The sequence below is a fragment of the Heliangelus exortis genome, chromosome 2, assembly GCF_036169615.1.
Source record: "Heliangelus exortis chromosome 2, bHelExo1.hap1, whole genome shotgun sequence".
Classification (NCBI taxonomy): domain Eukaryota; kingdom Metazoa; phylum Chordata; class Aves; order Apodiformes; family Trochilidae; genus Heliangelus; species Heliangelus exortis.
Window position 1 is genome coordinate 4,801,078 of NC_092423.1, and position 21,757 is coordinate 4,822,834.

General features: G+C 44.0%; 1 protein-coding gene across 1 annotated transcript in view; it reads left to right on the forward strand.

Moving 5' to 3' along the window:
• Positions 1-3,348: 3,348 nt before the first annotated feature.
• The window catches only part of CRHR2 (corticotropin releasing hormone receptor 2), a 144,497-nt gene continuing 126,088 nt past the window's right edge, over positions 3,349-21,757 (forward strand). Inside the window, exons 1-2 of the mRNA XM_071734607.1 lie at positions 3,349-3,732; positions 17,166-17,259. Of these exons, the coding sequence (XP_071590708.1) occupies positions 3,667-3,732; positions 17,166-17,259 (160 nt within the window). The 5' untranslated portion in view covers positions 3,349-3,666. The remainder of the gene's footprint in view (positions 3,733-17,165; positions 17,260-21,757) is intronic.

Consider the following 21,757-nt stretch of genomic DNA (forward strand, 5'->3'; position numbering starts at 1 on the left):
TATTTGATTTTTTTTTTTCTTTCCTTTACTCTAACTGAAAGATATCTCATCCCTCTGAGAGGTCATCCAGTAGTTTAGAGATACAAAGATGGCACCTGATTTGAACTGATTCCACCCTTTGGGTACTTATGTCCCGTGTGATATTTGTGGTTGTTATTAAAACTGTTTATCAAGGTAATTACTTGTATTGTAGAAACTCCTCAGGGTTCCAGACATAGCAAAGACCTTATTATATTAAATGTTTAACCAAGAACTAGCCATGCCCTTCCTCCAGCAAGGAATGCTTTCTGTAGTGTTTCACCACTATGAGCAGTGGAAATACTTGCAGGCTGAGAGTTGAATATATAAGTCCTTTGAGGAGCTTTAAAAAGTGAAAAAAACACAACCAAACAAGGGGGAGTCCTCCTTGTATGGGCATCTTCACAAGTAATATCTGAAAGTCATTTGGACAACAACTGAGCAATTGGATCAGTGCCATGATCCCATATGGAGACTCACTCCATCCAGCTGATCAGCATTATCACCTTCTTCTCCTGCATTGCTAAATTTCTGCATATTGATCTCATGGGTCTTTGTTTCCTAAAAAGGCCAAGGCTTATGTTTCCTATGCCATATTCACATGCCACGTGCATAGATCTGTGTCTGTATTTGTCTCTCTGTCTTCATTTATCTCTGTCCAATTTCACCCCAAAAGCCAGAGAGGTGTTCATATAAATTTGTAAAAGGAGATGACTGAGAGAAGAGTCCCAGGCACACCATGATGGAAGGAAAAGCTTCAGCATGAACTCATCCTTTAAAGACCACAAGGGGATCTGAAGGGGAGTGACCTTAAAAGCAACCCAGTCAATGAAAAGCTTTGGATGGACTCTGCAATCAGCCATAAGGGGAAAAGCCCTAGAAATGAGACTGAGGGAATGACTTGCTCAATCCTTAGGTAGTCAAAATTTCAGGTTGTTTTGTTCTGTTTCAATACAGATTTTAACATTTTGAGGCTTCTGCTCTGGCCAATGCAATAAACCCAGATAAATGATAACAGAAAGCCATGGAGCAGCATGCTGGAAAACCTTTCTGGTTTCAGGGCAGTTGACCTATGCTTGTGCACCACAATTCTCAAGAGTTCACATAATCCTGTTGCATGTGAATTTCCAGTCCTGGAGGTGGATGTTTAAATGCAGGAAAAAATTGTGATGGATTTATTCTTCCTTTTGCATTTTCATGAAAGCATTCATATTAATTGGAGGCATGCAACTTTGAGTTAGGCTTTTGTTTTCTTTTAATAAAGCAAGGAAACAAATGTTGGTGTGCAACTGAGAGAGGAGGGAAAACTTGGCAAGCTTAAATATTTAAATGCATTCAAAGCACTGAATAACCAGAGGAGCAGAGAAAATAATGCTCTTTTGTGAACTTTTGCCATTTTGTTAGGAGGATTCTAGGTCCACTAAGTGTATCTAAGTGCCCATCTCTTTGCTGTGATATTCATGCTGTTTTAAGTGGGATTCTTTCATGTGATAAGTAAACCTCCTTGTAGGTGTAGAGGGTGAGAAGCTGCTGTTTTATTCCTTTCTAAGTAGACGACAAGAGGCAAAATAACTCAGCACGACCCCAAAGAAAGACATCCAGGTACTTCTTCTAAGTGAGGCTTGCTAGGCTTTTGCAAACCCTGAAAATTGGTTGGGGCTCTTTCCACTGTGCCACCCTGATATTTATTCCAATTGGTCTTGATTTTTTTAAAAAAACAACAAAAAGGGTGGTGGACAAAGCAGTGTCTCAGGGATGAAAAGGCACTTAGTCCCTTAAATGAGACTACGGGTAACGGGTCTGGTTTTGTGGTGGGCAGTATATGGGCAGTATATGGGCAGTATATGGGCAGTATATGACACTGCTCCCTGTGGCAATCCAGCAGCTGGGCTGGGAAGGAGCAGGTTTTGTCTGCTGCTTCCTAACACTTGTGACTGAGGTTTGTGTGCCTGGGGAAACAGCTGAGCTTTTGGGGACAGTCCCAGCCCCAGCTGTGGGCAGGTACTGACTATGATTCACAGCACAGCTGGCTGTCCTCTGAGCAGATGGGATGGAGCAGAGGAAAAATAATCTTATTAGGCTCATTGCTGGCACTGGGAAGACCAGGGCTTGGCCTGATGCCCACAGTCTAACAATACCACAAACACATCCATTGTATGGAGGGGCCTGGCTGGATGCAGGAGGCAGGGAGTAATAAGGCTCTGTTGGGCCCAGGAGTTGATGGGTCCCAATAGGGTTGAGTATCCAAATCTGTGAGACTCCAATTTCCTCAGCTCCAAGAGCCACTCCAGGGCATTAGAGCAGAGGAGCCCTTGGGCAAATGTGCATTTATGGCATGAAGGTGACTTTGTTTTGCTTTCCCTTGCATAGGGGTCCACTCTGGCAAGTATCCATAAAAGAAAAGAGCAGGACAAATGTCTCTTGTTTAAGAGACCAAGAGCACAAGAAACAGCCACACAGGCTGCTTTGGGGTTGCTTGGCTGGAGGAGTGTTACATTCCCAGCTAAGACAAGCTGCTGGAGAGTCTTACAAGACTTGGTCCTGGGGAAGTAAAGGCTCCCCATTGCATCTGTGGAACAGCAATGGGAAAACCCCACAGGCTAGGAGATTTGGGGGAAGGTGTGCTGATGAATTTGGCTACCAACAACCTGGAAGTCTTGCTCCTGAGGGATCCAGGAAGCCTGGAAGACTTGCTGCTCATTATCTTGGAGGTGGAGGTCCTCGCTGCACCTAGCAACACTGCCTCTAGGGCTGGAGGGGTGTCCCTTGCTTCTGGAGGGCTGGCAGGTGGTTCTCATGGCACATGGCACCTGGGAGGATTCACCCTTCCTTCTGGAGTTTTGTGGGGCAACCACAATGCACTCTGTGCCTGGTCACAGTTCATGGACAATGGGGTTAACATTGGGTGCACTTAATGCTTGGAAGAAGGGGGTGGTAGTGAAGGGTTTCATGTTGTTCCTGGAGGATTGTGGGGTTGTCTGCATTGCATCTAATATTGTAAAGGGGAAACCATCTGGAGCCTGGGCAGGGGGAACCCTTTTGTTCACGGAAGCTTTGAGGAAGAACAATCTGCAGTATATGGGGTGTAGGGTGGAGTAGATCCCCGTTATTTCTGGAGGCTTGCATGGAAGGAATCCCCATCGCACCCATCGCTTAGGGGACGGAATCTCCACTGCGTTTAATGCTTGGGGAGGGGGTTACCCCATAGCTTCTGCAAGCCTCTGAGCAGGGGAGTTCCTATGGCACCCGGCGCCTGGCAGAGCAGAGGAGGCGGAGTGGGGTGTGTGTGTCTGTGTGTGTGTAATATCCCTCTTCTCTTGCATTCCGTGTAGAGGCAAAAGAAGCTTTCCCTTCATCCTGGAGGCTTTGAGGGTCGCGCTTTCCCCGGGGCTCCTCCAGCCTCCTCCATCCTGAGGCGTCCTGGGCGGAGGGCGGGATCGGCTCCCCCGCCCGGCTCCCTCCCTCCCTCCCGGGGGTTTGCCCTGGGACGCGCCGGAGGCTCCGGGGTTGGCTCCTCGGCGGCGGGCAGGGGTCAAGGGCAGCAGCCGGGGGGAGATGCCAGCTCCGGGGCAGCGTGGAGGCTCCGGCTAAGCGGGCAGCGGCCACCCCGGGGGGGACACTCTCCTCCTCCTCCTCCCCCCCAGCCCCATGGCGGGGCGGGCGCCGCAGCGCAGCCTCCCGGCAGCGGCGGCCGCCGCGCTCCTGCTCTTGCCCGTAAGTGCCGAGGCCGGGGAAAGGGGTGGTACGGGGGCAGGGAGGGAAGGTGGGGGACGTCCAAGGACCGTGGTGGGGAGTCCGCTCGGTCAGTGTGGGAATCGGGGTTGTGCCCCGTCCTTCACAGGTCCCGCCCGCCTCCGGGATCCGTCCGGGGACCTTTGCCCCCTCCCTTACCGATCCCGTCCGGCCCCGGGCTTTGAGATTCCCCGTCCGGGGACCCTTAACCCGCTCCCTCGCGGATGCTTTCCGTGCCCGGGTTTACAGAGAAACCCCCGTCCGGGGACTCCACCTGCTCCCGCACGGGTTCCGCCTGCCCCCGAGAGCTGCGGGATCCGTCCCGGTGGCTCCCGGTGAGATCCCACCCGTAGCCGGGCTCTGAGAGCCCCCGTCCCGGCTGAGGTTAATGCTCCTGCCCATCTCCAGGCGCTGGAGCACCCCATGGCCGCTCACCTCTGGGTACCCTCAATAAGTCCTTGGGCTGAACCATTGCCCTCCTTGGTCACCCCTTCTCTGCCAAGCAGCCACCTCCCCATCCCCTTTCCTTGCCAGAAAAGGTTCACCACCGGGGTTGCAGCTCCCTGTCCTAAAAGAGAGGGGTTTTCCTGGCACGATGGGGCAGTGGGTGGCCCTCTCCTGTGCCCATCGTCCTCAGCCTCTCCCCCTGGTCCCCTCTCCTCTCAGCATGTGCTCAGCACCGCTCACTCTTTCACCTCGGGGATCAGCAAATTGCGGTGGAGATGGGCAGGGCTCAGCCTGCCCACCCATCCAGGTGTTTGCTCCAAGTTTTTCTGGAGGGAAATAGCAGAGAGGCTTTTCCTGGTCCGTTTTCCTCACAAGCTTCCCCTTGGGTGATGCTGGATTGAGGTGAGGATGAGGTTGGGCTGTGTCAGCCTGGACTTAAAACAGCTTTCCCAGCCCACACTCCAAACTCAGGCTTTTTTAGTGGCTTGTTTGGTTTAAGTGATAGTTTGAAGTGTGGTAAGTGATACTTGCAAAACAAGTGGGAGAGATTAAGCAGGATCTTGCATTGATTCATGCAGAATTTGTAAAAGCTGTTCCCACAGCATAAAAAAAAAGTGGCAATGATCCTCCTGGCCTGTAGTGTACTTGGCCCATCTTTAACATTGCCTTAGATGAAGAAAGAACATCTGTTCTGTTTCCTTATATTCTGAGGGAAGCCAGGTCTGGAAAAGCAAAACACTACAAAGGCAAGCAACAATTTAATCTTAAAAGGTTTAGCAGTAGTTTGCTTAGAAAACAGGGAGTATTTTCTCAGCTCTGCCAGGGTCTTTTTTCCCCGGTTAGAGATCACTACACATAGAATCAGAGTGTCATGGGTCTAACTTAGTGTTTCCAGTCCCAAAAAGGTTCTTCCTAATATTTGTTTCTTAGTTCTTTTCTTTTCCAGGCTGTGTTTTCCCTTATTGATTTCTTTTGGTCCATAAGAATATTTCAGTTTATGTACAGAGCAGGGTACTCTTCCCAATGAAGTTATCAAAAGTATCCAGACATTCAGAGGTGCCAGATTAATTCTTTTTCAATGAATCAAAAAATGTGCTTTCTCTGTAGTTGTAGTCTATGGGCAGGTTTCCAACTCCTCTGTAACTTCTGATTATTTCTGTAAATTTTGGTAGCTACTTTGCTGCTTTAAAAACAAAACAGCTGCCTTAAAAGGAAAAAAATAAAAAAGTAGTACAAATTATGAGCCAAGATGTCAAGCTGCCATAAAATGCATTTAGCCTTAGAGAAATGTGAATTTTGAGTGTATTCTGAGTGTGTTTGCATGGAGGAGCTTGTTGGGATGCAGCATAATTGTAGGTGATGGAGTCTCGAGTGTGTGCCTGTGTGGTACATGGAAATAGTGTGTTGGAAGATGATTTTCAGCCTCACATATAGAACATCCCTTCTTGCTACAGTTGTAACAAAGCTGCTGAGCTTATACTGGTTTTGGGGTTTTTGGGGGGAGGTGGTGGTGTATTTTTTCATCTGCTTGTTGTTGGTAAATCTGTATCTCTGTTTACAGCCCGATGAAACTTCGCACCAAAGAAGAAGCCTAAGAGAAACCTTTTAAAACTTTGGCTCCACTCCAAAGCTCTTAAATTCATGTTTAGCTTGAAAACACTTGAAAGTTGACTCAAAGTCAATGGCTTTATTCACATTTCTGGATTTGAGCAAAGGCATAGCTGGTGGTGGGGGCAGGCCCCTACACGATTAAGGAAGCTTAAATTTTCACAGCAGCTGAGCAATTGGGTTTTATGGGAACTGCAGGGTCTGCAACCCTTACAAAGTGAGGCAGCTTTCTAGTACAGAATTAGATCTGCTACATGAACATGCTGGTGCAAATGACCTGTCAGATTTCACAGGGCTGGTCAGCAAATGGGTGAAGACTTGCACAGCAGGCTCGGAGATTTATGTTCTCTAAAAGGGTTTATGTACATATGATACACTGGAAAATGCATTTACTTGAATAAGAGAACAAACAAACAAACCATAAAACAAAGACAAATGAATCGTTTGACATTTTGATGTAGAGGCCTTTCTGAGTTCATGTAATTTGGAGGGGTGGGAGAGGCATTTATCAAAAACAAAAGCAAAATTTGCTAGAATTCATATGCTCTCCTAAAGCTGTTAAAAGAGCCAGAGCAGTTTAAGTGTATCAGCCAGTGGTGACAAGTTAAATAATATTCCTGGTCTGAGACTGCCAAAATTCAGTCCTACTGTGAATTACTCCAGCATAAACATCTCATCAGGAGAAGCCTTTTCTGGCATAGTACTTTGGCAGAGTTGAAATCTGTAGCCATCTTGCAGTAATTACTGGATATTTGAAGGAGGTAGCTGTATGCAGGAAGAATGGATGATGTTGGCTGACTGGTAGTTCTGCCATGAAACATTTCAGGGATGTTCATAGCTAGAAAAGAAGGCAGCCTTTAGCTTTTGTTCATATAAGGCATCTGCTTACATATTATTATTCTGTCCAGAGCAAAGGAGAAATAGTGATTAAGTCCTCTAAAATCTGCCTGTCCTGCTCCTCACGTGCCTTTGCTGAAGCTGGGGCAGGGATCTCACTCCAGTTTGTGCTCTTGCAGAGGTGCACACTTGTTTAGTTGCAGTCCCACAGGTTATATCTCTATTAGTACATCAAGAATACCAGGACAGCTCTTCAGCCTTTAGGGCAAATGCCTTGCTGGCATTTGTGCCCCTGCTATTAAGCTCCTTCAGCTCCCCGAATGGGCAGAGTGTTCACTGAGAATGGTGCAGCCTGACTCCCAGATCATTCCTGGGAACAGTTTGAGATACTGCTGGGGTGCCTGGGGCAAAACTGTGGCCAGGAACCATTCTAAAGAATTAACAGTATAAATTATTAAGTATTTAAAACAGACCTTTGCACCGTTTGATTTATTAGCTTAGGTGGGGTGTGCTGCACTCCTATTGCTCCGGGCTCTCAGGGAGGTATTTTCCTCCAAGGAAAATTCTTCATTGCTTGGAATTCTGTGATCAGCTTGCTTTGTGTTAGAGATTACTGTGACATCCTGCTTGTGATGTGAGGAGCTGAGGGGTTCACAATAAGAGCAGAGCAGTGGATAATATCAACTTCTTTCTCTATTCTTTTTGGTTTTATTTCTTCCTATACATCATTAAACACATTTAAAAATATATTACTATTAGACATTTGCACATTTCTGTCTTTTTTAATAGTTCTGCAGGTATTTGAGGGAGGAGGAAGTGAGGAAACTCGGGTAGTAACAGCTCTGAATCTGATCCTTTTTACTATATGTTACTTTTAGGTTTGTAGCACTGCAAACCCAAGAAGGAGGCTTTGGGGAAAAGCTGTTTTACTTTAGATTAACATTTGCTCCCGTACATCACATTCCTGAGGGAATTTCTTTTGCCACTTTGTGTCTATAAACTGAAATACAGAGATCAAATCTTGATCGTGTACACATCCTTCTTTCTTTTATCCTCCACCACTTTTCATCCCAAATGAAATCTTTCCTCCCTTAAAGTGCAACCATTAATTCTTGGATGGGAAGCTGGAGCTGTCCAGCGAGCCCTGGGGCACCTCCTGTCTCCTGGAGATGTGCAATATCAAAGCATAAACACTCTCCTCCTTATCTTTCTATTCATAACAACCAGCCTTGCCAACTAAAAACTTCCTGCTGGCTTGCCTTATCAAATTATTTCTTTAGACAGAATTAGTTTATTTTACTGCTAATATTTTTTCTTTTCTCTTTTTTTTTTTTTTTTTCCTTTTTTCATAATATCTCTGAAAATAGCTGCATGATTTGAACTGGCAAGTGTTGGGTAAAGAATTTTTTATGTTTGGGGTTTTTTCTTTCCTCTGAAGATTTGGATACACCTTGCCACAGATATTATCACAAGACAAATAGAAACTGGCCATTTACCACTGTGATCAGCCAGCCAACAAGTAAACTAACAGATGCTTGAGTTTCATCAATTTCATAAATTCCAGTGCCAGCCTGGGGATAATTGTTAAATCTTTCCTGCAATGCTTTTGAACATATGTTCTGCTTTCCTACTGATCAGTTCCCTAGCTCTGGAATCACTTGGGCTGACTCTCACAAGTACTTCTGCCTGCTCTCCACGGTCTTGACCAAGGCTGTGCCATTTGGGAAGTGACAGGGACACTGTGCTGTGACAGGGACAGCAGTGTCCTGAGAAAGCCAACTCACTGAGATGGGTTTTGATGTCCTGTCCTGACCTCTGGCTCCTGAACCTACTTGGAGAGTCAGGTGCTGGGAGCGTGCTGCTCCATCTCATTCCCAGGATTGACAGCTCTATTGTGGAGCTAAATTCCTGGAGAACTTGGAAGCTCTCCTTCTCTGGGAATGATCAATGAAATGGCATGTGTTTGTGCAGAAAGGCTGCTTGTTGTCACTAAATAAGAAAGCAAATCCATTTGGTATCTCAGGAGCTGAGAGATGCTTCTTCAACAGAGCTGTAAGAAAACGAAACTCGTTAAGAAAATGAAACTCTGTAGAGTTGTGAGTAATCCTGGCTGAATAACTTCCCACTCTGGGTTGTGTATGCTGGGAAAGTAAATAGTGAGCAATGCAGATGGAGATTAAAATACATTAGCTGTCCTCACTGCAATGCTAAACCCTTGCCCTGGTAATTGTAGCTGAAGTTCTAGAGAACTGGAAAGGAGCCACCTACCTCTGAGGGCTTTGGGACAGGCTCTCTCCCTAGGTTCTATCTCTGTGCTGCCTTAGTTTTGGGAGTTTTGTCCTCTAGCAGGGCTGGGTTTTTTCCCTGGACCTTTCCAAGGAAGGAAGGAGGCAAAAGCCAATAAAAGGAAGTGTGTTGATGAGTCCAAGCAGGTTGGCTGCAGGGCTGGCAGCCAGGCTCTGTGAGCAGGCATCTCATCCAGGGACTGAACTGATTCCCTTTGAGTGGCAGTAGCAGCCTCCCACAGCCCAGACACAGCTTGGGTTTCATGCCAGGAGAAGCAGAGAGGTGGCCCATGAGCCAGCACTCGGGGCTGCACTTCATGGTGTGGCCTTCCCAGGGGTAACCTTGCTGCTTCCTCAGCTCCAGTCCCCAGAGGAATTCTCCTGCTCTTCCCTGGGTTTGGAGGCAGGGACATCCAGGGTCCAGTCTAGGATCATCCAGGGTCCAGTCTGCTCCTTCTGTCTTCCAATGCAGAGTCCAACTTTTCCCTTTGGCTGCCAAGAATGATGTCTCAGAGTACATGACAGGATTTTAGGTGAGCTCTAAATCAGATGGAGTGAAGATTTTTCCTCATCTTCCCTCATGTCCTGTCTACTGGGGCTGTTAATTCCATCCTGAACTTGAGAGACCCTCTTTGGTGAAGCAAACCCCTGCTTTCTCAAAAAAAAAGTGTCTATGGATATTTTCAAGTCCTGTAAGACACTCAGTATTTCTTTCTTTTGGACAGATAAAAGAAGTTTAAAATAAAATTCTATCTTTAAATATAAAAATATTTTTTAAAATACCTTTTCGTGGCATTTGGCATCATGTTTTCATTATGATTTTGCACCACTGCCACGGTGCCTCAGTTTTTGTGTCCTGTGAGATTTTTCTTAGCTGTAACTTGTGAATGATGTCTGCCTCTGGTACTTTTGCCATCAAATTCTGAGAAGAGTCTGACTCCTCTGAGATTCCCCTCCAGGTAGTGAAAGTCCATTGTTAGACCTCCTCTTGTTCCAGTTTTGGAGTTCAATTTCATTGTGATAGGTGCTCTTCAAACACTAGAGATGGGCTCCAGCCCAAGAGAAGAAGGAATGGGTGGAAAGAAAGAGAATTAAGAACTCTCTAAGAGCCATTTTGGTGGCACTGGTCAGCAGCAGTGAAATATCATAAGTCTGGGGTCAAAGGAACAATTTGTGGAGGCTGTGGAAGTACCAGTGTCAGCATTCCATGGACAGTGAGAACAAATATCACCAGCTGATTTAAGTCTTGATCCAGAATGGGAGATGGCTTTTTTATTTTTTTCAGGTGTGAACACGCAGGCAGAGAGATAAAAAAACAAAGATTAAGAGCTTACATTTGATGATCTAGGACTGGAAGAGCCTGTGGGAGGAGGCCTTGGAGTGTAGTGTGATAAAAATGGATGGGTGAATGATGTTGGCAGAGACTGTTCAGATAGATCAGAGTTTGCTTGGCTGAGATATAGGCATTCCTTTGGGTAGCAATGACTTCTAAAACTGAGCTGTTCTGGGTGCCCTGTGTGTTTTTTCTCCAGTGCATCCTAAAGTAGATGTTTAAAACAGAAGTGATAGATTGTTCCTTGGTAGTGCTTTCTTCTTCCACTGGATATTTGGGAGCCTAAAGCAATGTAAGGTGACAAGTCCAGCTCCTGGTGGCCTTAAACAGTTTTGCTTTGTGTGCTGTGACTCAGAGAGGCACTTGGCACATGCATGATCTTCAGTGGATGAAGAAAATCCCCTCTATACCCTTATTCAGGAGCTCATAGGGAGATGCTCCATGAAGGCAGCTCCCCAAGTGTCAGAGACAACAGTGAAGTCCTGTGGTGGGTTCAGTGCAGGAGATGCTTGAGTTTTTAAACTTTATTTCCAAATAAAGATTAATTTAATGTCATGCTTAGAATTAAGCATGTATTGAGTTTCACTGAACTGAGGTCCTGCTTCCCATTCCATGCAGATTTATATTCTCTGTCCCCAGACTTCCTGGGAAGAGTGACCTAAGATCAATGTCTCCTGGGTCATTTGGGGCTCACTACCTGGTTGTACTATTTTATCTATCTACTTGGATTAAGTTAGAGACAAGTAATGACAGGAAGTTGAAAGAGCTAAAGGATCATTTGAATGTTTTTTCTTGAACTGTGCTAGCAGCCTTTCCTTTTACTGTAACATTAGGTGGCTCAGATTCCTATGAAAACTTGTATTTAATCCTTCTATCACAAATGGAAATTATTTTTCTGGTGAAGCAGAGCCAAATGGTTGTACCCTGCCAAATGCTGTGAAGTTACTGAGCTGAGCAAGGCCAAAGATATATTGAAGCAGAGGACTGCCCTTTTTTGGTTCTTCAACAAAACTATTTCCACCACGTTGACTCTCTTAGCACTGTCCTTTGGTAAGCATCACTTTTGCATATATCTCGTGTGCAAAGTAACCACACAGCAGTGAATACAAATCCATTCTGGCCCCAGAAAAGACTGCCTGCCCCTAGGCTCTTCTCTGTTCTCATTTTTAAGTAGCTTTGTCCCCTCTCCTGGCTGTGCATGTCCCTCCAGGTGATTAATCAAAGCAAATAACCTGGCTCTCCCTTGTAATCTCACTCTCTCTTACATATTGCCACTGCCTCTTAGAGAGAAAAAGCTGCTCAGATGAATGATGGCACTTGTTACAAGTGCCTTTTGCTGACTACCTGGTGTTTTTCCCAAAGTATTTGTTTTCCCACACAAGTACTGGGGATGGCAGGAATCCCTGTAAAACTTGCCAGATGCCCACCTGCCCTGGAACCTCCCCTGGGTTTTGCCAAGGAAATTGCTCTGATTTTGATTCATCCAACTCTTTTAATGATTACATTACTATGGTGAATTTAGATGCTTCTGATTCCCTAAACTGAGCTTTTTGGACACAAGCTGACAGTTTTTGCATTTAACTGAACAACTGCTCTGAGAAAGTCCTTCCCAAACATTCAGGTGAAACCTCCATGTCATGGTAGCACTTGGAGAGCTTGACTTAATAAGGTTACCATGAGTATTTCTTGAGATAACTTATCTGAGTTATTGAATTGAAGAACTAAAAATTAAATGAAAATTTTCCTTTATTTTATTTTATTTCTGGGGAAAAACTAGAGAGTAGCAGCTGTCTGTGTGCTGAAGGCAATTTCAGTGCTCTGTTGATGTTGAAACAAGAAAGAACTTAAGACCTCAGAACTCCCAGATATTTTACAGGAACCCTTGGGAGGAGATGCTGCTTCACAGAAAGGAAAAGCAGGAATAAGCATCCTCCTGACATGATCCCTGCCTTTACCATAGATATTTCCTTGGGAGGGGAAAGTGCTTATAGGATCACAGCATGGTTTGGGCTGGAAGGGACCTTAAAGATCAGCTAGATCCATCCTCCCTGCATGGGGGGGCACACCTTCCACTAGACCAGGTTGCTCAAAGCTTTGACTTTATAGGGAGCACAAATAAATAGTTTAAACTGAAGCTTTTTTGTGTGTGTGGCAGTGGAGACCTTAAGTGGATCCTTCTCTTGTCAGCTGCAGACCAAGCACATTTTGTGGTCAATTCCTACTAAATTGTTCAATGTTGGAAGCTCACTACATCTTGCTCAATAAAAGAATAAATAATAAAATAATAAAATAAAATAATAAAGAATAAAAGAAAGAAAACAACAATATTCCAGATAATTTTATAAGATAGTGGTACATTCACGTCTTCTGTAGCCATCATCTCTAAGAATTTTTTTACCAATCCTTTGGTAAACAGTGCCTGAAGAAAATTTAGAAAGGATTAATATGAATTCCTCTGTCCTTATAGTGGGTGAGACCCAGGTAGTGCACTCAGTGGAGCTCAGGGACTGAGTCATTTCAACTTAATGATTAAAATGACAGCAATGAACTGCACCTGAGAAATTCTCCCTTCTTTTCCTGCACTGCAAAGGAATCCCCAGGTGTTCAGCTCAGCTGTTGCTTTTGAGCTATTGGAGAGAAATCCCAGTGTTTTTCTGTGAGGGGCTTTCTGCTGAGATGCTGTTCTAGTTCCACGAGATGGATTTCTACAGGACCTTGTAAGTCCTTGGTACAACATTGTTCTGAAAGGGAGAAATTTTGCCCTGTCTCAGAGGTCAGCACCTCGGATTTGTTCAGCATGCCACCAGCAGATGTTTTATGGGGCAGCATAACAGCTTTTTTCTAAAAAGCTGGCTTTTATTAGACAAGTAGAACATGATCTCTGGGAGTTCTGAAGGGAGAATGGGAGAGCAGAGCACATGCATCTGTCCCTCTTTGGCAGCAGTTGCTGCCTCCTGAGCTTCCCTCCTCCATCCTGGCACCAAATGTTGCACTGTCATGGATCATCCTTTTTAATTTCAGCTCTTTCCTTCAGTTTGCAGTCGTGCTGACTTCATCTGCTCTGCTGCTTCTTGCTGCTAGATATTTAAACTTACAAGATGCTGTGTATTTTATCTCCATGCTAGCCCCGTGCCTGGACTGATAGTTTTGGATCCTATCCATAGCTTTGGGGGTTATATATATTACTTTAGCCATTTCTGGTGTGTTTGAGAGAAGAAAACAACCTCTTCATTGCAGGTGAATTACAGTACCAGTGTTCATTTGTGTTTTTTATGTATATATCTAACTACTTAGAGGAACACAATCATCTTTTAAATGAGGACTCTCTGTAAATTGCTTTTAAAATGAAGTCATAAATCCTCTCGAATCTGCATGAAATAACAAAAAAATTGTGGTAGGAACTGATAGGATGCAACACTATGATGGGTCAGATTCTTTGTCTGTGCCCAGAGCTCTCCATGTGGATCAGCTGAGCCATGCTACATAGAAAGTTGCAAATGTGTTTTTTATGACTTAATTATAGTAATTTATGGGAGTGCTCGTGTGACAGAGAGTGAATTCTGCAGAAATAAATGTTAGCAAGATTGGAGACCTTCCATTTGCAGAGGAGCACGTTCTAAGGATGGTGTCTTGCAACTTTTAACAAGGCAATATATTGCTCTCTTTGGTTGTTGCTCTTTTCATCATCTTTAGAGGTGATGTTACAGTGAGTTCCTCTGATTGTGTCTCCTAGGTGCATATCTTACAGCAGAGAAGACTTTTTGTGGATTCATGATGAGCCCTGAGCATGGCTGAGGGAATCACTCACATGAAATAATCACGAGACACAGACTGGGATGCACTGGAACAATTTATCCATTCCTTTTCTGAAAGTCCTCTTAGGTGTGAAGGTTTCATAGATTGGTCTGAAGCAGCCTATTAATTTATTCCTCTGCCTTAGAAAGTAAAAGACTCCTTTCACCTTCATCTCTGGCTCAGTGCATGGGTTTTGTTTGTTCATAAATGTACACAGGGGCTCAGAGAAATTAAGGTAAGACATTTCTGTTCATGTTTCAGGTAAATATGCAAGACAAGGTAGAACACATTTGGTGGGAAGAGGTCATGGAATGACAACTGTCGGCAGAAAAATGCATTTAGAGTGTGTGTAAAGTATTAGTTACTCCAGTTTGCTAATGTTTCAAAATATATACACAGTCATAGGCCCAATTATTTATCTTTAAAGTTCTACATTCCTCAAATGTGGGGGTATTTTTGCTGTTGTTATTTTGCAGAGGGGTTTCTTAGGCTTTTAGTGTTTGTCTGCTTTACATACAGCTTTTAAAACATCATCAGATACAAGAAAGCTACTGGTTCTGGTGAGTGGAGAGAAAATAAAAGCAAAAGTAACATAATATGTAGAAGGCACTTTTTCCTCTAGGCAAATGAACCTAATTTAACCCTAAAGCAAATGTGGCTTTTCCACTTTCTTGTTCCTACCCATGCTGAGCTCCACTTGACCTCTGTTCTTTCCTGTCATTTCATGAAACAGGCAGCTGAACATGCAGGGTATTTACAGTACATGGAGAGGTCTCAGGTTTCTTCTTTGGAGGGAGACAGTGCTTCAGCCTCTGAGGTTGGGAGAATACAAGGGAAGAAATTCTCTGTGTCACCCCCTGTGATCAGCTCTGGGACAGGGCCACTACCTGGGCTGCTTTCTGATAGGCTCAGCTGCAGTTCTGTTCCTTGAAAGATGGAATCTACCCTGGCTGCAGAACCAAAGCCATTGCCTTCCTTTATCTCCTTGACATGACCATGCATGGTCAGTACCCTGGAAGGCTTTGCTATTAGAGGGGGTAGTTTGAGGCTCTCTGGAGGATAATCAGCAGCTTCATGATGTTTATTTGAAAAGAATCATAGAACTGGCTGGGTTGGAAGGGACCTCAGAGATCATCAAGTCCAACCCTTGATCCACTCCCACTGCAGTTCCCAGCCCATGGCACTGAGTGCCACATCCAGGCTCTTTTGAAATATCTCCAGGGATGGAGAATCCACCCCTTCCCTGGGCAGCCCATTCCAATGTCTGATCACCCTCTCAGTAAAGAAATTCTTTCTAATGTCCAACCTAAACCTCCCCTGGCACAACTTGAGACCTCTTGTGCCCTCTTGTCTTGCTGAGAGTTGCCTGGGAAAAGAGCCCAACCCCCCCCTGGCTCCAACCTCCTTTCAGGGAGTTGGAGAGAGTGATGAGGTCTCCCCTGAGCCTCCTCTTCTCCAGCCTGAACACCCCCAGCTCCCTCAGCCTCTCCTCATAGGATCTGTGCTCGAGTCCCTTCACCAGCCCAGTTGCCTCCTTTGGACCTGCTCCAGCACCTCAATCTCCTTCCTGAACTGAGGGGCCCAGAACTGAACACAAATGAATGAATGAAGTGATAGATTCATTTTGGTTGGAAAAAACCTTTGAGATCATCAAGTCTGACCATTAACCTAGCACTGCTAAATCCACCACGAAGCTGAGTCCCCAAGTACCACATCTACACATCTTTTAAATCCCTCCAGGGATGGTGACTACATCTGCCCACTCCAGGCAGGGCAGCCTGTACCAGAAGTCTGAGAAGAGCTTGTTTGTACTTCAAGACTTCCTATTTTGTAAAAAAACCAGCAAAATGAGAAATAGATGGAAATGGTATTGTATGAAGAAAGTTGTTCTTTAGAGACCAACACTTCTGATTAATTCTATTGTTGTCGTCACTCATTCCACGTCTTATTAAGGGACAAGAAACTCAGTGACATAAAGAGGGATTTGCAATGACTTAACACATCTTAATGCACTGAAATGTAATATCAAAACTCAATGAGTATGGTTGTTTCTCTGAGTAAAAGCTGCCTGTATTATATTAGAGTCATAATGCATAAATAGATAAGGCATTTTGTGTGTTACCACGAGCTTTATGTCCCCTCAGAAATAGTTCTGGAAGATTTTGTCTCATAGTTTGGAAATGGAAGCTTGTCATGATGTGTCACCCCTGAAATTTCTCACCACACTTAGTTCTGCCTTTCTTAAAGGGCTTTAAAAGAGCATCTCTTACTCCAAGCAGTATCCCAGGCTGTATGATTAGATGTACAGTCCTGGGGGTTTCTTTACTCACTCTGCAGTGGGTGCTGCAGTAATTTAATTTTTGAGTGTGAGAAAGACAATATATTCCTTGGATTCCACTCTAAATACACATTTCTAAAAATTTACATGGGGGGTTTACTGGGGGTTTACTGAACCTTTCTTTACTGAAGCTTTCTTGGAGAGCCCCTGTTGATATTGCTGCTCTCCTTCCCATCAGCATTTGCCCTCAGTGAAGGGCTCAGCACTCTGAATTTTGAGGGTCAGAAACCTGTGTTGGTTTTAATGGCTAAGAAGAGCCCAGGGTCACCTTACAGGGCTTCCAATTTTTCCTAAACAGCCAAGAGTAGCAAGTTCCTCAAGCCTTCTGAATTGTTCTTTGCCAGTTGCAGTCTCTCTTGAATGTGAAAGGATCTTTAGCACCCACTGCAAATTAGTAGGAAAAAAATTCCCCACGTGCTCTTTAATGAGATGTAATTTTTCTGCTGTATTTTAGACATCTGCTTTCAAGTGAGAGAAATTCTCTCCTGAGCTTTGTTAATGCTATTAATGAGCTCCCACAAGAAGAGGTCTGGAATAGGTGGTTTATTTGGCTGTGTCTACATTTAGTCAGGTGAATGCCACCTGGTGTCACAGAGCTCTGCAAGTAGAACCCTAAATCTCCTTTGTCAGAAGGGGATGTCTGTACCTGAACCAATTATCAACAGGAACTGCTGTGAGAGTTCTGGGGATCATTGTGCTCAGCAATGAGGAAATCTATTTTGCACTGTTGCTTTACTGCTTGTTTTGTTTTCTTTTCTCTCTGTTCTTCCAGATAGTTCTCCACTGTGAATCCTCTGTGAACCTGCCCTTGTCTGTTCTGCTGGAAAAGTACTGTGAAGCTTTGTCAGCCCGTACCAATGTCACAGGTATTTATTTCTCCATCTCTTGCTGGGTTCTTGTTACTCCAGGATCTGTTTTCAAAGTGTCCTTGCTTCAGGAACATCTTTCCCTGCTGAGATAAACATAGTGGGCTTGGGTTTGCACTGGCAGTGGTGAGACAGGGAAAGAAAACTGAATTTTTGTACACCTGGAGAGAGTTTCAGGTGGTCTAATGATGACAACCCTTCTTTCATAATTTAATCTGGTATATTGGCTGTACTCACTGACATTTAGTGCAGTTAAAGTGTCTTTAACCAGATGGGTCCAGACTCCTTGTCAAAGGTTGTCTGCATTTCTCCAAGTGTAGCAGGGGACATTCAGGCTGGGCAGGAAAAGCCAAGTGGGAATGCTGATAAAATCCAGCCCCTGTATGACATTCACTGTAGAAACTGGGATGCTCTGACCAGACTGACAGCTAAGGATGAATCTTGGGTCATTTCTGCCAGATCAATGGAGTACTTACCATGAAGAACATCAGTTCTTCAAAGCAGAAGACAAAACTTTAACTACAAAACTTTATAATTTTTGTTTCCTGATCCCACCACCAAGTCTCCCAAAACCTGACTGTAACTTTTTAGCTTTGGACAGAAGGCTTTTCTGGCAGAGAGATAAGGGCAGGGGCATTTAGGGGCATTGGCAGTAAAGGGAGCACGACACATGCTGGAGATGGTGCCTTTGTGTTCCTTGTATCAGTTTGTGAAAGCAGAGCAAAACACTGATTCTTGTCCTTTATTCTTGGCTAAAATGCACCAGCACAAAACTGATCCTGTAAGAGGTGTGATGCTGCACCCAGTTTTGCTTCAGAAGCACTTCCTGAGGTTGTGTGTGCTGCAGTGAGTGATGCTCCTGACAGAAAATTGTTTGATTCCTTCCTCTTCACCTCTCTTTTCCCCTGCTAAATATCTTCATGGAGGGAGGAGTTGAAAACATCTTAGAATAATAATGATATTATCATGCAGCCATTTTTCCATCCCTGAGAAAGGAAAGTGATGCTCAAGGAAGAAAAAATCTTTCTTTATAATAGATCAGATCAACTTTGTTTTCTTCTGACTGTATCAGTGCTTTAAGGACAATAAGCTGGATTTGGTAAACTGGTCAGGCTGAAGACTGAAATTTGTGTTGCCCTAACTGCCTCTTGATTTGCATATAAATGGGTGTGTTGACCTGTATTATGAATCCAGCCTGAGCTCTGCAACTTGTGTCATTTTGTTCCAGGGAGCAACTCTGCCTCACGTGGAATATTTGCTTGTATAAATTTTAATGGCTGCCTATAGGAAATGAAGGAAAAATAGAGGAGGTTCTGTTAAACCTTCCATAGTTTTGGACCTTTTGGGTTTTTTTTTCAAATATTTTTGTAAATATTATTGCAAAACTTGCCATTCATTCATAATATAATTTTCCTTGTGCAGAGCTTTTATTGAGAAAAAAAAAATATTCCCACCAGGCTGTCTTGAAAATTGCTGAAAAATTTAGTTCTCGGTTGCTGAGAAAAAAATAATTTTCTGGGTGATGTGCATGATGCCTTGTCCTGTTTTTGAGCATCTTCCTAGACTGAGTGCAACTGCTATAATAGCATTTAAATCTGACAAGAGAAGATATCACAGAAGCCTCTCTTTGACTGCACTGTTCTAAGGTATCAGTGATGTCAAAAATGAGGTGAGCTGTGTGCATCCTTCATTTGGGACCCTCACAACACTGAGGATGCATCACATCAAAACATTGGTGTGCTCCATTCAGCATCACAGACAACAGAACCAGGCTGCAAAGTCTCAAATGTCTGAGTCTTCTTTTGCCCACATTCTTTGCCACAGTGCAGACAACTCCTCTTTTAGGGGAGGAAAAAAAATAATCAAGAAAAATCCTCCAAGGAAAGCCATGTTGAACAATCTTTATTTATGGCTGGGAGAACAGTAAACATCAAAGTTTTGTAATTGGTTATCTTCTTCTTTGTCTCTTTTCCAGGAGATGCTGTTAATTAGTCCAATATGTTAATTTCCTCCCCCTCTAATTACTAACTTCACCCTCCAAATATGTTCACACTAAGCATCCCAAACAGATGGCATAAGATGCTACTGAGAATATCGTGTATGTGTAATTCCACTGAATTGCTAAGTGAATGACATTGTAAATTCAGTCTGAAGTGATTTAAACCAAGTGATACTTTTTTCAGGGGTGGAAAGCAATGTAACTCTTTTGGGTGTTGTTTCCCTGAAAAATCCCTGGGTGACATCTTCATAATCACTTGGGTGCAGCTTTTGAGCTTAGGAGGAATGTGTGATTTTATGTCAGGACCTGAAAAAGAATTTTAATTACTTTTTTTTTTTTTTTTTTTTTTTAAGAGTAATTGATTAAAATGGCAGGACTTTTCCACAGTGAGCAGATAAAGATTTTCCTGATGTTGTAATCTCCTGATATAGTTTGGCTAGAATTACAGTAATATTCAGGGTGACTGGATGACTGTAATTCTATATATCTGTAGGATATGTGCACTGAGTTATATAGCTCAGCTTTTTATAGGAACTCAGAGGAAGTAGGTTCCCAGTTCACACTAATATTCCATGTGTTTTGTCACATCCTGTGATTTTCCCATCTTATATATTTCCAATAGAAACTACAGGTCTTGATTTACATCTGATTTTACTCACTGTTGACCTCTGTGGACATCTTTTGACCCAGCTTTTTGGTCTATTGTTATGTTTGGCAATCTATAAAACCTTCAGATTCATCTGAAAAGAGGAATTTTGTTAAAAAAATAAATCAGAAGGCAGGTGGACAGTCCTACTGTGCTGGTTGTATCAGTTTAACCAAACATTCCCTGTTTGCCTTCTCTTTCCTACCTGTCAGTTCCTTTGAAGGCTGTAATTATGGTGTAGTATGGTGAAAGGCTGTTTCACAGAAATGATGTAAACCTGATTTTGAGTGGTGCAGGATTCTACCTGTGCAAATTCTGCCTGATGCTAGTCTGATGTTGGATCCTCAGCTCTCTGGGGAAGCTCTGGTTTGAGGAACGTGTTGGTGGGTGTAGAGAGAAATGGTTGCAGGGCTGGAAAGATGCCACTGAAGTCTCCCACTTAATGCCACCACTTGGAGATTCCTATGATTTCCACTCTTGCTAGAACATTGTCTTCTGTTTGAGGTTTCTTCAGCACTCACAATAGCCCAAGACTGGGAGGAGATGAAAAGTGGTCTTCTTTTCTTATTCTTTGTTGAACCTCTTGGTTGTGGTATAACCCTGGTAGGCAGCTAAATGCCACACAGCCTCTCAGTAGGCTGGGAAAGAGAATCAGAACAATAACATTAAGAAAGTTTGTGGGTTGAAATATGGCCATTTCAACAAGTAGGGCAAAAACTGCACCCAGAGGCAAAGTAAAATAAGGAAATAATTTACTACTTCCCAAGAGCAGGCAGGTGTTCAGCCTTGTCCAGAAAAGCTGGGCTCACAAACCCCATCACTTTGAGCATCCTCCTCCTCCACCTCCTTCCCCAGCTTTCTATGCTGAGCAGGATGTTGGATGCTATGGAATTACCCCTCTGGGCAGGTGGGGTCAGCTCTCCCAGCTGGGTCCCCTCCCAGCTTCTTGCTCATCCCCAGCCTACTCACTGGTGGGATGGAGTGAAGAGCAGAAAAGGCCTTGACTCTGTGTGAGCTCTGCTCAGCAGTAACAAAAACATCCCTCTGTTACCAGCACTGTTTTCAGCACGAATCACAGAATCAGCTGGGTTGGAAAGGACCTCTGAGATCATCAAATCCAACCCTTAATCCACTGCTGTCCTACTGACCGTGGCACTGAGTGCCACATCCAGTCTCATCTTAAAATCCTTCAGGGAAATCCAAAACATAGCTCTATACTGGCTACTCTAAAGAAATTTAAGTACCCCAGCCAAAATCCCCCACTCTTGTGGGTCTCACACTGAATCTTACCCAACACATCTGACAAGAGTTTGCACTATTTCTGCTTGGTATTGGAGTCCAACACCCTCCGAGCAGGTTCATTTAGAGATTCCATTAACAGAACAAGAGTTTCATGTCTAAATGCCATGGCTTTGTGTGCTGTTCATAATATCACTGGTCTGTTTTTTTTTAATTAAGACAAGCTTGATTGGGTTATTTCTGCTTAATGCATGTGTGGAGGTCACCTCTGTGATCCAGGCAGGTGGGACTGGATGTGGAGTTTCAGAGGAAAAGCTAAAAGCTGGAATTAGAAGTTCTCAGGAGTCACTGCAGTGTTACTGGAGGTCTCATGGGGATTCTTAGAGTAGTCACAAATTAAATGTGACTGTGTGTGCTTACATGTAAATCAGAGCTCCCATTATTGCTGGTGGTATGGGATTTGGTTGCCTTCATGAGTGCCCTGTACCTTTTAAGATGTGCTAACCTGCAGGGCTGACAGATTTGACAGGGAATCCACAAGAGGCTTGTGGCCTCTCCAACAGCTGATGCTGGCAAGAGGTCTGGTGGAAAATGTCCCTGCCTACTGCAGAGGA